The 15753-nt window shown below is 35.4% G+C and overlaps 3 protein-coding genes across 6 annotated transcripts; 1 reads left to right on the forward strand and 2 right to left on the reverse strand.

Moving 5' to 3' along the window:
• Positions 1–76: 76 nt before the first annotated feature.
• Positions 77–3880, reverse strand: LOC110384146 (beta-1,3-glucan-binding protein). 3 transcript variants are annotated; one of them, XM_064034106.1, is made up of 9 exons: positions 3703–3880; positions 2670–2860; positions 2312–2466; positions 1491–1654; positions 1253–1374; positions 1039–1168; positions 796–944; positions 480–581; positions 77–294 (listed from the first exon to the last, which is right to left on the reverse strand). In XM_064034106.1, the coding sequence occupies exons 1-9, from the start codon at positions 3863–3865 to the stop codon at positions 178–180; spliced, it is 1293 nt and encodes a 430-aa protein (XP_063890176.1). In that variant the 5' UTR covers positions 3866–3880; the 3' UTR covers positions 77–177. The 3 variants fall into 3 exon arrangements, with proteins under 3 accessions (XP_063890176.1, XP_021200934.2, XP_049702897.1); XM_021345259.3 differs by lacking the exon at positions 3703–3880 and adding an exon at positions 3391–3535; XM_049846940.2 differs by lacking the exon at positions 3703–3880 and adding an exon at positions 3267–3288.
• Positions 3881–4317: 437 nt separating this feature from the next.
• On the forward strand, positions 4318–8466 carry LOC110384092 (m-AAA protease-interacting protein 1, mitochondrial). Its single transcript, XM_021345191.3, has 4 exons — positions 4318–4564; positions 4681–5130; positions 5952–6150; positions 6956–8466. Exons 1-4 carry the CDS (start codon positions 4562–4564, stop codon positions 7138–7140), a joined length of 837 nt encoding a protein of 278 aa, XP_021200866.1. The 5' UTR covers positions 4318–4561; the 3' UTR covers positions 7141–8466.
• Positions 8461–13196, reverse strand: LOC110384091 (lipoamide acyltransferase component of branched-chain alpha-keto acid dehydrogenase complex, mitochondrial). 2 transcript variants are annotated; one of them, XM_021345190.3, is made up of 9 exons: positions 12811–13196; positions 11622–11794; positions 10542–10729; positions 10248–10372; positions 9816–10055; positions 9371–9637; positions 9043–9171; positions 8881–8952; positions 8461–8777 (listed from the first exon to the last, which is right to left on the reverse strand). In XM_021345190.3, exons 1-9 carry the CDS (start codon positions 12889–12891, stop codon positions 8613–8615), a joined length of 1440 nt encoding a protein of 479 aa, XP_021200865.3. In that variant the 5' UTR covers positions 12892–13196; the 3' UTR covers positions 8461–8612. The 2 variants fall into 2 exon arrangements, with proteins under 2 accessions (XP_021200865.3, XP_049702895.2); XM_049846938.2 differs by lacking the exons at positions 11622–11794; positions 12811–13196 and adding an exon at positions 11324–11432.
• Between the last annotated feature and the right edge of the window lie 2557 nt (positions 13197–15753).

Genomic DNA, 15753 nt, shown 5'->3' on the forward strand with positions numbered 1-15753 from the left:
CAATTTGATGCTTCGATTTTTTTACAAGGCCTAAAAATAATATAAATGGGAGAGAGTGAACAGTAAACAAATCAAATAACTTTATAAAAATGTTTTATTGTAATTTCAGTCGTTTATGTACATAGAGCGTCTTGACTCATGACAAAAATTAAAAAATAAACAAACAAGTAAATATTTTTACAAAGCCCAAATGCGAACGTAGTCCACTTGTAGGGAGGCATCTTGTCCTTCATTAACGCCCAAGTTCCAGGTAGGAAGCCAGCCCCAACGGCCATTCCAGAAGTCGGTTGCGGCCTAACATTGAAAAACAATAATAATTAGCGGATTTTCTACAAAGCAACATAGGGGAGCGGAGAAACGTTTTGAAATTCATGATTTATTCCAATATTTTAGCGGACTGACGAAAAGATTATTATTTACGGCTTCAAATTCGATTGGTTTGATACATTCTTGTTATAAGATGTTTTAAGTATGCTTACCGTTGGTGATCCGTTCCACCAGGGCTTAGGATTGGGGTTGCTGACACCATCGGGGAAGAAACCGTTCGTGCCGCCCACAGCCAAATTGATAATAAGGTAGAACTGAAATGCGTAAAACAAAGAATGATTAATTAACACGAAGCCGTTTATTACCGAATTGCTGCCTAAATGAGAGTTTAACTTCATAAAATTATCTTTCTTCTTCTTCTTGCATAAATTAATTTCTCGATAAAACATCAAATAGCAATACAATACTTTTTAGTCCATTATAAAGATTAATGAAAGTGATTACAACTACAGAAAATTAAGTTTGTACCTTCTCATCGAAGGGCGCCATCTTGCTTCCGTATCTCCAGGGGTTCTCAATGTTGGGGTTGCTGTTGAAGCCTCCGAATTCCCAGAAACCACCGTTGCCGGGTGTTACACGTCCCAGTTCCAAGTCATCAATACTGAATCTCAGGTAGTCTGTAAGGAGTGACACGAATTAATTAAATATCTGTAGGTAAACATTAAAGATTTAAAATATAGTTCTTTTTGTTAATTGGTAACTTTGCTTTACCTGGGGTCCACTCGAGCTGGTAGCGGTGGAAATTGCTGTTGTATCCAGCAGTGTTCCTTCTGATCCAGTGAGCGCGTTCCCAACCGTTCATCGCAGGGTAAGGTCCGTAATGCAAGGTGGAGCCGGCTTCCTAAAGGCAAAGTTAAGAGACCATTTAGTTGGTGGCTTACATCGTCAGTCTATGAATGAAAGAAATAATATCTGGTTATCTTACGTGTGTGCCGATGTGGACGCCGTTGAAAGTCATGGCACGGTTGCCCCGAGACTCGACTAAGTCGATCTCTCCAGATGCGGGCCAGGTGCCGTATGTGTTGTAAGCTGGCATCAACCAGATAGCTGTGGAAGGGCAGTGCTTTGGATTAATCCTGGGTTGTTGTCTGGATGTGGAACTATTTAGAACATTCATAGACACACATATGTTCAATATTTTTCCAAATTTGAATTCAAGTTACCTGGCCATAGCCAATCTCCAGCGGGCATTTTAGCGCGAACTTCAACGCGACCATAACGGAAGCTGAAGGAATTGACAGTTCGGATACGTGCACTCTTGATTGGGTTCAGAATGTTTGAAGGTGATCCCGTACGCTCGCAACCCCACCATTGAGGATTAGTACATCTGTAGACAAATATTAAATAGCAAGGTTTACATACAATTATCTCGTCGTGTTTACCTGATTCTTAAAGGTCCTTGACCTCGACATGATCTTATATAATATGCTTATTTGAATTGATTATTTGAAATGGTTATTGTAATTGAAATCGATTAAAAGTTTTAACACCCAGGTAAATAAAATAAATACATGCGTAGATAGGGATGTATGTATGGTTATTAAGTAGGTTGGTACTCGGTACGACCACAAAATGTTTTTATTCTCAATCGGTCGGTCATACTCAAGAGGATTATCTACTTAATATCTTATCTAAATAATCAATTAAGTACCCAACTGATTTTTATTATTTGCACCTTTGCTTTGCTTAGAGTCATATGCGGTCTGTTTATCTGATAGCATTCTGATTTTGATTTAAGCTATCTTGTAGCCTTGAGCTTTGCTATTGAAATATCTACTGCCTACGCGGGTCAATTATCGAGTGCCTTATAAATGCGATCAACATTCGCATAAAAATGCGAAGGTATTACAGATCCTTCAATGGAACTTATTTTCAAAAAGGGAATATAGGTTATTTCGGTAACCTGCTGTTCTATGTTCTATTGTTTTTTGTTATTCTGTCTATTCTTTGTTATTTCAACTGGTGAATATTAAAGGATTCTCACCTGTCAGCGGGTGCTCCTCCCTCAACGTTTAAGTGTCCAGAGCTCAGGAACTGTTCACCGAACTGGTCTGACATCAAAGAGGGACGGATGAACAAACGTCCACTGTGGGTGAAGGAGTTTGTTCTGTTGTTGTTGTAGTATTGGAACTCCCAGTTCTGAAAAATAATGTCACAATTTACTAGGTTTGTAAAATAGTGCAAATACCGAAGAACGGTTCGGAATTTCAGGGGCAAAACAGACGCTTTTACATCTGCATAACGAAGTCCATATAGGCACATTGCACAAACTGAACAGCATTCGTTTTCACAATTGTTTAACCAAAAAATTACAAATGATTAGTGTTCATTGGTCTACTTACACCACCTCCGGCTAAAGTGTTCTCGTGCTGCCATTTCTCGAGATCGAAAGAATCGAAGTCATCGGCGAAGATGAGTGCGCCGGAGCAAACGGTGGCAGGCGCGTGAGTTCCACTCACTGTCGTCACGCTAGGGGTGCACGCCGCCCCCAAGGATGCGACCGCTAACACGCCCACTAACACCGACCACATTTCTGTAAAACAAGTATGTCATCAACATAAGGCTGCCACAAAACGGTATATTTGGAATAGTAGGTAGAGCACTGGACGTCCCGTCCTACCGCTATTGGTGATGATAATGCTCAAATTCTTGTAGGCAAGAACGTAATGCCAAAACGAACTGCTACGGCAGTTTTTAGTAAAAATAAAACCACTTCTGCTTCTTGCAGTTCCTCAACACTGCCACTACCCATTACGACAAAACATTGTTATTTTCCACGTTCGCATTATCATGTATCCAATTAGCCACTCGTGATTGCTGTATTACCTCGTTATTACCCATATTACTCTATTAACTCTTGGTTTTAATTGATGAGGATAAATATTGGTCTTTAATTAACCAGTAAAGTTAGTCACTGAAAACACAGCTCTTGTAATTACCATTCATATATAGGTACTACGCAAGTCGGTAAACCACGTTTAAAAAGCTTACAGGTACATGCACTTTAAGGTGTAGACAATACTAAAACAACAGTAAGTAAATGAATCACTGTTATGTACTTACCGAAACAAAATCTAGCCCAAACTGAGCTGATATCTGAGCTACCTTGAATTTATATGTTCTCAGCACATCGATAATACGACACTTGATTGAAGATTACAATGCTAAGGCGTCAGTCAACGAAACTATAGTACAATTTTTGTCGGCAAATAAAATATATCAGTAGCTATCATAAACAAAATCCTCACAACATTATAAGATCTATCGTGTGTAAAAGCTTAAAATAATCGAATTGTAATCAAATTAATTGAATTAGGTATGCCATTTAATTAGATATAATCAAGGTGTGCAATTACATAGATAATAATTTCTTACCAGAACGATCTAAACCACGAAGAACCGCCAAGTTCTGCTCTGTCACATGGTGTGTATCCTGTATTAATAACAGCCAGCTTGTAAAGTGGGAAGTCACAATGTGGTCAAACAAACCCAACCAAGTGGAACCGAGACAATACTGATGCACGTTTACACGCTTCATCGAACTGTTTCTTTACAGAATATAGACTTTAGTCATAAAAGGAAACAATTAACATTATATTCATTATCACGTTTCTTCTCTGAAGATGTCATGATAATATTACAAACAAGTGGTTGTTTACAGTGGGATATATAAAAGGTAAAAATATTATATACCAATTTTCGTTAGCACATCCAAAGGGAGATGCAGAAATGAACGAAACTTCTTTATAACAATAGAATAGTAAAAGAGCAGGGGTAACAAGTAAATCTGTAGTCTGTTATAATTAAGGTCTGTCCTAAAATTGGTTCAATACGTGTGTAAGTAAAGGTATAGTAGTCTCGTCGTAGTCTGATTTTGATTAAAAATATGCATGTTCACGCAATGACTGCCAGATTGCTGACCTGTTGAATAGCAACATTTAAAAGAGGTTATTCAGGCGAAAAATGTAAGCAGGCACTACAACCATTTTATAATTAAAAATAAGTAAATTCGACACAACTTATGTCACGATGACTTTTTGGATTATCTATACCATCTATTAAAATTTTCAGTAGTAATTCAAGTCAAAATGGCCTTTTAGATTATTTATACACATTTCATCCTAAATTCAGTGAAAAATTTTCAGTTTTAGGTACCTAAATAATAAAAATGGAAAAGACAACCACATACCAAGAATACAATAATTGGATACACTGAATATAATGCCATGGGTATATGGTGAGTATTTCATTTGAAGAATCAACTTGCCGATATATCTACTTATGTAGGTGTATATTCTTCTGCTATTTACTTCGATAATTCATAAGAATAAAACATTTTTTGTGACTTTCCAGATGGCATCACCAATAGGATTACTACCGAGGCGTATTTGTCCAATTGTAAAACGATTTTTTGAAGTTAATTGCAACAGTGTTTCGAGACTATCTAGAACTCTCTCCGCTATTACCTCTTATCCACAAACAACGGTCCCAAACCCTGTGACATGTTCTTACTTCAAAAATCCCGTTGAATTTCGCCAGCTCAATCCTCGGAGAAATGATAGTGGTGACAGTAAATTACTTATTGGTTCCAAGAGTTCTTTAAAATTTCTCAAAGACTTTCCGAAATCATTTGGCTTTGGGAGAAAAACTAATAAAAACAAAAATCAAAAGAAACGAGTTCCAAAATTAATTTTATTACAAAACCCTTTCACATGGCTAATGATCAAAATCGACTTCAGCGTCTTAAGGAACATTTGGGATCCAACGTTTGTGGAACGAGAATTTAAATATGGGACCAAGCAGGTGGTGTTACTGTTTAAAAAATTTCAAATATTAGACAAGCTATTGCATATGAATGTAATGTAATTAGAGTTTTCTGCGGATGTAAATGCATAATTATACCAGATATTTTTTATATTTGATCATTGATATAATTTTATCATTGGTTCATATGCATTATAAAGGTACCTATATTAGTATACACATATATAGGTGTATACTAATATAGTAATTGTTTACATTAAGCCGTGCTACCTAATTTGTGATGTGTGTATACATAGTATACACACATCACAAATTAGATAGTTAGATAGCTATCTAATTTGTGATGTGTGTATACATAGTATACACACATCACAAATTAAACAATTAAACAAACTATATTAGTATACATATATATATATATACCTATATATATATACATAGTATACACACATCACAAATTAGATAGAGGAACATAATGACAATGACAAATCGGTTAGTCTATACAAGCTGTTAATTTGCATACGTGCCAAATTCAAGGAGGAGGACATAAAATACGTAAATAATCAATTGAAAGTATATGCGGGAAATTGCTGATATGTGCTGCTTTATTTGTTCTTATAAAATAGTATTTCAGAATTATCCCAATTTTATGAATGATCGTCGCGTAGGCTTTGTGTTTGCGTTATTGCGAGAGCTCATTGCAGAGATGCAAATCAGCAAACAGCTTGTATTTAGTTTTTCATACATATTGCCTCGTTGTTGTGTAGGTACATGTAGTTTGTCGGTCCTGCGTCTGATCCAACCAGTTGCGTCGGTTGTCGTTTGCGTGTTTTGTATCATATCAACATTTGTATTCGCAGGCTATATCACGAGTGACACAAGTAATTAGTTCAGGCCAGTTGAAGGATTTGAATGGCTTGCTGACGAAGCCAGCCCGGTTGAGTTTATTGCGGGAGTTGGACCGCAACTGGGGCGACAAGCAGCGATCCTTATTAGCTCTTAAACTCGATGACATACAGATATCATCCCCTCGAAAGGTTTACTTCATTAGGATAGCTGGTGAGTAACTGTTTCATTATTTTAGCGTACGAAGTATTCAATGTTCTCAAAGTTTAACTTCAAAAACATCCTTTTTATATTATATTTTCCTGGAATTCAAGCTACAACCATAATTATTCAGTCGTCTTCCTGTGTGATATACAGATAGTCGAGATCTACATACTGGGATTAGAATACCTTATCTAATCTTTTCATAGGTAAAGCAGTATTTTCCGATCAGATTATTCCGAGCTTAGGTGACACGAACCCACGCGTAGCAACTAGGTACTTATTGCCTACCTATTAGTGTGTTATGTTAGGTACAGGCCTGTCATTAGCAATATCACTTCGTAGGTGATCGGATTCAAGAGATTAGATAAAAGTAATAATTTCTCAGATTGTGTTGCGCGTAAATAAATGATTTTTCGAAGAATATTATAATAGTAGGTAGGTTGTAATTTTATGTATAAGTTGCTAAGCTGATAAAATCTTTTTTTGTTGCTATTAATAAAATATCAATAAGAATCTTCAGTGCATCTACATCCTTAGCGCATATGTATCTGTATCGTAAATAAATCGAATGCAATACCCACTAAGTAGTACCTATATTTGTGGAATTATGTGACGAGCTTCCGTCTTTCGTTTTATTGATAAACACAATTACGGTAGGTATTTTTTGAGGATTATCTTAATAACATAAAATTCAAAATCTGTGGTCATAAAGGATATACTCCATATCCTGTATAACACACCAGTAAGAAACATTGTGCTTATAATATTTGAATACCGTGTCATTTTACAAAACTGCTTTGTTTTAATTTTTCAGATAAGAAATTTTGTGATGTGGACATGGCATTCTTGGCGTTGAAATGGGTGCCTATCAATAGTATAGACGCTTTAATATTTACAGAGATATTTGCAAGATTTCACCGAGAATATACGCCACACAGCATACCAGAATGGACAATTGCTTACTTTAAAGTTACTCGTTTCGAAGTCCTGCGTCGATGAGGTGAGAGCCTGCAGCCCTCGTAGGCTGCAGGTTCTAATGGATCGGCTTTTAATTTGAAATTGCAGTGATGCAGTTGTTAATATCACAAGACTGCATAGTGTATAGCTGGTCCTATAAAACAATAATCAACGACAACAATTATATTAGTAAGTCTTGTAGGTTTTATTTCATAAAACCGTCTTACTATGAAACAACGTGATACACTAAGGACTGTTTGTTCGAAAACTGATTGCCTAATTAAACTAATAGAAAATCTGTTCATAGTTAGAATCTGAAACATTAAAATAGTAGGAGGGCTAGTACTTGAAGTATAAAAACAGAATTCAGGAAAGATTGGATTACAATCGGATAAAACAAATAATACCTATGTCAGAAATTTAACAATATTGTTCTAAAAGATCGGAGATTCAGTGCTGGTTTACATGGATAAACATTTTAAAGTAAAAGTTTAAGATAGTAATTTTCGTAATTGCTTATAAGTTCAAGTATATTATAATATTTGACCGGAACAATGGCGAATATTCAAAGTATATTCACACCGATCTCTTCTTACGTAAAGCTCACAAGACTGACTTTTGCATTACTTTTGTAGTTCTTGTTCACAAGACAAGTAAGCATTAGAATCTTCGTGCAATACATTACCCTGGTCCGCAATCCAAACCTGACGAAGCAATATACCTATTCGTGATTTTATTCAAAGCTATGTATTATGTAAGATTTATTTTATTTTTGGTGTACAGCTCCAAAAGATGGGACTGTCGAGCGTTATACTTTATTCTTACTTAAAGTAATGTCTTTGAAAATCGCACATGATTGTGCGTTTGAATAGGGTCATTATTGTGTTTGTCCATCAGTAAACCGACCCCAGTGTTGACAGAGATCAATTCTGATTAATTAAAGTATATTAGTAGCATGTTTTGGACAAAATCCGGTCGTTTAGCGCATCTAGAGTCTGCGCTACAATATATCTTATAAAAGTAAATTACCTAGTAGGTATTATAATAACGTTTTGGACCGTTAAATTAAAGGGCGTGCATGTGGGATAATGCTGTTTACAGAATATGCGTAAGCTGACAGCCGTCGACTAATCTGAGGGTCTGAATCAACGGCATACATATTTTTTGATGTTCCATTCCCAACAATGTCTTGCGCGCGGACGTTCCACATTGCCACTGGGTGATTGTGAAAATGTTAGTCGTTGTTAACGGAACAGAGAATGGTTGCTGTTTCTAATATGGATAAAGTATAAAGTAATCTTTTGTATATCGACTGGCTTTTGTATTGTCTAAACGTGTTACAATTAAGAATAAAACTATAAATCACAATACACTCTTTTATTTATATAAAAAATATATATTAAATATGCGGCAATATTTTTAAATGAAGCATTATTGATTTGAAGTTATTTTTGCTAGTATTTAAAAATATTGCCATTAGAAGTTTAATAAAAAAGTAACTCCATTGATTTATTCTATAAGTCCAACAGCAGTGTGTAAGGGTTTTCGAGATAGTTTTTCAAGAAATTTGAGAAACGAGCTATTGTCACTCCATCTACTACTCGGTGATCTGCTGAAAAACTGACGGTGAGGATATGAGCCTTTCTCACGTTTCCTTCGGCGTCGAACCTTGGGAGAACCTGCGAAACAAAAGACGCGTGTCACATTCTCTTGTTATGACGAATGGCAAAGAACTTTGTCAGTTCGTTACATCTGTGCTGTACATAAATTTTCGGTTCTTACCTGTATTTTCCCTAAAGCTCCGATTGCTACTTGCGGTGGTAATATCACGGGTTTGGTGTAAGTTCCTCCAACCTGAAATGAAAGTAATGTTTTGGTATGTTTTACTGCAATTTTACAATAGCTTATACATCATGCTATCTTGGAATAGTATCAGATACTTACAATGCCAATGTTAGATAATGTAAATGTTCCTCCAGATAATTCATTTAGTCCTAGTTGTCCTTTTGATCCTCTCTCTTGAAGCGTGTTCAGCTCTCGGGCTATTTCTAATATGGTTTTGTTTTGTACATTCTAAAATAATAATAGTAGATATGCATAAGTATTTGGACGAGTCCAGTGAACTAATACAAAGAAAGCTGATAATCATAAGGAAAGTGGTGATGCTGACTTGTGCCTTAAATATAAGGTCCACCTGAGTATACAAAGTATAAGTAGGGAAGTAAGGTATTCTATTTTATGGAAATTTTAGAATAAATAATTGGGTAAGTACCTTAATAACCGGCACAATTAATCCGCTAGGAGTGTCCATCGCGACTCCGATGTTGTGACTAGCTTTGTAAGTGAGATGTTCGCAAGTGCTGTCCAGACTACTGTTGAGTACAGGGAGTTGTTCCAAACTCAGGGACGTAGCTTTGATAATAATGGGCATGTAAGTTAACTTGGCTCCTCTCGCTTCGGCAATTTTCTTCAATGCTTGACGTGATTCAACTAACTTCGTCACATCGTATTCGTCGCTGTATCCAAAATGTGGTATTTTCTGCAAAGTCAAATTAAGCATCAATTTTTGTTAGAAGTTTCGATAAAAATACTAGGGTATTACTGAAAGGACTTGTTAATTTACAGTTTGTATAGTTATGGATCTAAACTAGAACATCACGAGCAACGCTTACAAGAACAAACAACGAAGTGTTAGAATAATTTTAGTTGAATCTTACCATAGCCTCAGTCATAGATTTCACCATGGCCTTGGTAAATCCAGTGACAGGTACAACTTTGTCTTCTAGTAACACTTCTACTTTAGCTTTGGCTTGTGTTAGGGGTATCGACATAGCCTGCACGCTGGATGGAGCGGGTACTTCATTGGAACCGTCCGAGTCGATGTTCAAATGTGCAAGCATGTCTTCCTTGAGAACTCTTCCATTTCTCCCAGTAGCCTTGACAGTGCTCAAGTCTACCTTTAAAAAGAGTTGATTTGGATAATTTAATTACAGTTGGATGGATTTAATGAACGTTCATATTTTCGGGCAAGTTAATTCATATTATGAAATGTCGCACTCATCATTAGGTACGTAGGCCAGTAATATTATTTTACTTTTGAAAGTGAGAAGTAATTTTCACGAGGAAGCAGCTCTATAGTAGATACTAACATTGAATTGTGCTGCTATTCTCCTGACTGCGGGTGTCGTCAATACTTTTATTCTTTGGCTTTTTTCCTCCACCGATTCTTGTTTGGTTACTTTAGGTTGCTCCTCAGGTGACGATGATGAAGACCCTGAAAATTAGAAAATAATCTTTCTTATTTCACATAACATTATTTGCGAAGTTATGATTTTAAATTAATATTGCACTCATAACATTCTGATAAAAGTATTGGACTAAAAGAAAAGTAATGATAGGTACAGGTCATTCCTACAGTTTGAATATTAAATTAAACATTATACCTTCATCAGCTTCCCCCTGTACTTCGATATCAACAAGTGGTTGTCCCACTAGCGCGGTGGTGTCAACATCGTGGTACAGTTTAGTCACCACGCCGTCATACCGGCTGGTGATTGTCACAGCTGCCTTGTCACTTTGCACCTCGCAAATATTGTCGAACTGCTGCACTTTGTCGCCTACTTTCACGAACCTGGAATTTGAGAAAGAAATCTTAGATATATCGATTGTTTTTTTTTTGGAAGAGCTATTCACCTATGTAACTTTAAATACTGACATGTCAGCTTTCAGTATTAGAAACCTCATATTTTGCATATGAAAACCTATTATTGTGGTGGAGTTAATGTTTTGCTTGGGAGACCTCTCTCGGAACAGAGTGTTTCTATCTATAAATTTGTAAAAGATGTGTTTTTGAGGAGAGATTCTTTTTAGTTCGTGTATTTTATTATCAGTTTATTTTAATTTCTTTTTTCATTCAATCCTTAGTTAATTTTTTATATTCTGTTTCGGGTTGTCTCTCAAGTAAGACGTGGGATTTGCCATTGTTCATGTCGCCATCGATTATATCGAATGGCTCTGGCATTGAGTCTTTGAATGCACAATATTTAATTCAATTCACAATTTCTTTTATTGATTAATTTGTATATAGAGTTTATTATGTATTTTTTGTTTATTTAATTTGTGTTAAACCTTACGAGGCTGGCATAACGCAGCAGCGTTTAAGCCTCTAAAAATAAAAGATTGAAAAAAAAAAAACCTATTATTGTTTATTGCATCGAATAAGTACTTCGAATATAATGACGTGAAGTGTAGATATTGATTCAAAAACATTCTGTTCTGTTATCATAATTAGTAAGTATCGTATTAATTATACAAGCGAGAGTGTATTTCGTAATAACATATGAACTCGAATTTCTAATACAAACAGTCTTTGTTTTGTATAAATACTTAATTATTTCATCAGACGTGACATGACCATCTCAACAGATAACGTTCGGTAGAAGAATCGTTCTATCGGAGACATTAATTTATGACTATACTTTTATCTATAAGTATAAGATAAAAATGATGACAAATGTTCTTACCACTCTTTTATAACCACTTCTCTTATACCTTCACCGATGTCAGACAGTTTGAAAGCAACAGTTTTGTTAACTATTTGACTGGTGTGTATTTTCTTATGCTGCAAATGGACATCTGACAATAATCTGTTTCTTTTCAAAACATTACTACATGAAAACCGTGATCTATGCCTCTCCTGAAAAAAGAAACAAAACAAGATTATTAGGTACCTATACGATCTTCGTCACGAAGGCTATAGCCTTTCGCTGGACAAAACTTAGGATTAGCATCTGTATATGTATACCTATTATCTTCATGGAATTCTATCGAATACTATTTTAGATACACCTTCATGTACATACTGTGTAGACTCAAGGACAAAATTGTAACTTCAGGCTACAGAATAATTGCGTAAAACCTTGCTTAAATATGTATTCATCGCTGAAAAGAGAGTAATGAGGCAAAAAGAAGTGAACTGTAGTTCCGTTTCACCTCATTACCAAGTGTTCTTATACACAGACACACAATCTGGGTTACCCGTCATAGTTGATTCGTGTTTTGTGTTCCAAAATATTCGTACCTAACGACTATATGAGTTGATTCATGATCGGTTTATGAAAACCTTTATCGGCCTTTTATCTATTCATTTTCTCCCAAAAACATTTTTAAAAATTAATGGATCATCCATCGATAACTCTGTTCAAAGACCGGCCTGTAGTTGCATTTTACTTGGTTTTAATTTACATATAGGTAAAGGCTATCGTTATGTCATCTGACTTTTTATTGCAAATCACTGTTTCTGTCATTAATCTGTTTATTTTCACGAGTTGATTTTAACCTTGAGGCTTATCTATTTAATGCGCCTCCCACTGTTATTTGGCAATTAGTTGATAAGCTCCGCTTCTTTATAACATTATCTTATTACTATGAAGAAACCTCGCTTTGATTTTGTGTCGCTGTAATCAAGCGTAGTAAAGAAATGTTTAGGTGATTCGATATTAATGTCCCTCATTTTAGTTAATAAATTCTACGTTGACATTGACCTCCATAACCCGTTTCTGTAATGATGCAAATCATAATTCGCTTTAGTAACACTGAATCGACTTAATTACTTTTTGATTCACTTCTAAATGTGTTCACTTTCGATTATGTATACACGATTAAAGTTTTATAACTTGCACTAGCTCTTATAATAATAACATGTTTACTTACACTTTGCATCAAAACACACACTGCGCTATATCTGTTCACATTCTTCAAATTCACGACACACTTTCTCATAAGGAACGACATAATGGCTACTTATCTTAAAATATTTAATTTAATTTATAAGTAAAACAAATTGTCTAGTTACAAAAACTAAGATTCATGTCGGGGGCCGGCGCGCCGTGCCTCGCCTTCGCAAACACTACTGAATGTTATCAACTCATTATCAGCGGGCCGCGCATTGATTACCATTTTAAATAATATTATACTTGAAGTAGAATGTGTTGTGACGTAATACACAGGGGTCATCAGTCGTCAACCCGTGAACAATATTTTGAGTTTAACATGATATGTGTCGATAGTCGCGCAGCTCTAATGGAACTAATGCACTTATTTACCTGCTACGATGATTGCCCGTTAGCAATGATTGCGGCATATCGCCCCACTATTTACCAACTGCTCGTTAGTCGTCAAGCAGGTAAATAGTAAGTCGCACGCGACGCAGCCCGCTGGCATATCGCTGTTTGCATTCACAATCATACTAATGAATACCGAAAATGCTAGAATAGAAAGAATTAACATTTTTACATTGTGAGAATGAACACCAGTTTTGGATACAATTGTACCTATACGTACCTAGGTAATATTTGGTACACACGTATGCAGTTGCATCTTAAATTCAATTGATTGTGCAGCTGCTTGGCAATATTCATTTATACATTGGTTGTAGATATTTGATCTTTCAAAACTGTTATAATGAGATGGAGAACTGAAAGCATCGAGGTTAACCCAAGGGTTATCGTCACCAAAATAAAACGATGTAATAAGCAATTGTTTTATTAAAGACATAATAAACATGTTAATAAAGTGAATAAATACAATAATATAATCAATAACTGTAATGTCATGTATGACGAGACGCAGGAGGCAACCCATATCGAGAATAACATCAGATTGCGAGTACATGAATATGAACCGACGACTCCTATAATTCTAATTAGCTAACGTGTATCACAGAGGCGCTCTGCAAAGTGTCGCTACCGATCATTGTTTTAGTTCACAGCAGAATAATATACATACCTACTATGTAACAACACCCATAGATAAAATAGCATTTAAGTTCTCATTATATCTATTAACTATTGCTTTTATTCGCTGCACAGTAGAATGGAACTAAAGTTGCTAAAACAATGACTGTGCATACTTCGACTTGCGCCTTTCACAAGTCTATGTAATGTCGATAATTATCACATCGTAACTGCCTACATGTATCTAATTGCTGAAGTTTATACAACGTTACATATTATTTAGATGTAGTTACTTAAAATGATAGTGTTTCAAAAAGTTCAGTTGTGATATTGGAAGATATCGGCCTTTGTCTGTGTCCTAATTACGTTAAGACACATCCTTGGAAGATGTATTGCATTAACTTTGTACATTTAGTGCTTGATCACATTTATTTGAGAATAATACTTATACAATGTGAATGTTATTTTATATAACCGAGTGTTACAACGGTACAACATCGACAAGCAGGTGCCAAATTGTATTTGCAATTCCGGTTAAAATAAATGAGACATCGACATGGTTGATAAAGCGACTTGGAGATGTTGCTACGGTGTAACACCAAAGAAGATTGAAGAAGATAGGAAGATATTTGTTTTTTTTCGGATATTTATGCTTGTACTGTACACAGTAAACCAATTGAAATATTTTCTCAAAAACATTCAACGAACGTCGCTCCTGCTTTTTGAAACAATAGTAAAAATATAAAAGCGTAGAATAATTAAGAATTTGCTCCCGATTTTGTACAAATATAAGTAGCTTTCACAATAAATTACATTATTATCACTCTAGTGATTCTATAAATGAATACAGTCAAGCGGTTACATTACCTGAATATTTCAGGGCATTGCTTATGTATATTTTAAGCTGCTAAATACATGATACTAAACATACGAACTTAATTATACCTGGTATTTGTTTAACAAGTTATTCTTGCTCGTATTTTAGACTGTCGAAAATTAAGAAAAATAAGTAAGTAGTCATAGTGATTGATTACCAAGTCCTGGATAAGTAAGTACTTCTGAAAGATAAGATAGTCTGGTTTAAACTACTGCAACAGTGAGAGCGGACCTGGATGTCCTGTTTCAATTCCTGTGATAACATCAAATCACTTGTTCCGAAGTCGTCTTAAGCATGTGATACCCAATCCTTATCAAACTTATGACACACAAATCCAAAAAGCGTCTGAACATGAAATACTCCGTGTAAGTACATGTTTAATACTCAATAATGTCATAATGATTTACCTTATCAATTTATAATTTCAAGTCTAGTTGGTATTTAGTTATCAAAATTTCACTAGCCTTTTATAATGTTATTTTATTACACCATAAGAGCAAGGCCAACATTTTTGTAATTTGCAAGAAACGTAGAGAACAATGTGACATCGTTTTGAAGCGTAGCTTTTTCATACTCCTTCTGCAGAGTTAGGTAATTTCAATATAAGATAGGTTTCCAATATCACACAATTCTCTGATCGTCTTTTGCTTCTAGTTAAGTCGTTAACAAAGCGTTTTACGGCTATGATGACGGTGACAATGTGGAGTGACTTAATGTAGGTATTACCGAAACTGTACGTACAAACTACTGCTTTAATTAAAAAAATAGCCCACCGAGAACATTACTACACCATTAGAGAAAGAACTAACAAGACGAGACAAGACGAAGAACGATATGTATTCGCGACAGACACCGTACAATTAGGATGTAATGGAATTGATGGACTTTGTTGGAGGGGCGTTTAAGGTTGAAATTTTTTTAACAGAGACCTATGTCCTAGATACATCTAGACGTTGTTAAAAAGAACATGCTGGAAGACTGAAAAGGGAAGCAATTACCTAGTAAAGATGTCTAACAGATATAATTTTAAGTTGACCTAAAGGA

Source organism: Helicoverpa armigera, chromosome 4 (genome assembly GCF_030705265.1).
Source record: "Helicoverpa armigera isolate CAAS_96S chromosome 4, ASM3070526v1, whole genome shotgun sequence".
Lineage (NCBI taxonomy): Eukaryota > Metazoa > Arthropoda > Insecta > Lepidoptera > Noctuidae > Helicoverpa > Helicoverpa armigera.

Excerpts from the sequence above, each read along its gene's own strand:
- LOC110384146 (XM_064034106.1), bottom strand. The coding sequence starts at position 3,865 with ATGAAGCGTGTAAACGTGCATCAGTATTGTCTCGGTTCCACTTGGTTG. Across the intron at positions 2,861-3,702 it reads TCGTGGTTTAGATCGTTCTG|AAATGTGGTCGGTGTTAGTG; the intron begins GTAAGAAATTAT and ends CTTGTTTTACAG. Across the intron at positions 582-795 it reads TGGCGCCCTTCGATGAGAAG|TTCTACCTTATTATCAATTT; the intron begins GTACAAACTTAA and ends TACGCATTTCAG.
- LOC110384092 (XM_021345191.3), top strand. Across the intron at positions 5,131-5,951 it reads TTAAATATGGGACCAAGCAG|GCTATATCACGAGTGACACA; the intron begins GTGGTGTTACTG and ends TTGTATTCGCAG. Across the intron at positions 6,151-6,955 it reads TTACTTCATTAGGATAGCTG|ATAAGAAATTTTGTGATGTG; the intron begins GTGAGTAACTGT and ends TTAATTTTTCAG.
- LOC110384091 (XM_021345190.3), bottom strand. The coding sequence starts at position 12,891 with ATGTCGTTCCTTATGAGAAAGTGTGTCGTGAATTTGAAGAATGTGAAC. Across the intron at positions 10,373-10,541 it reads ACAGGGGGAAGCTGATGAAG|GGTCTTCATCATCGTCACCT; the intron begins GTATAATGTTTA and ends TCTAATTTTCAG. Across the intron at positions 8,953-9,042 it reads CATTATCTAACATTGGCATT|GTTGGAGGAACTTACACCAA; the intron begins GTAAGTATCTGA and ends CTTTCATTTCAG.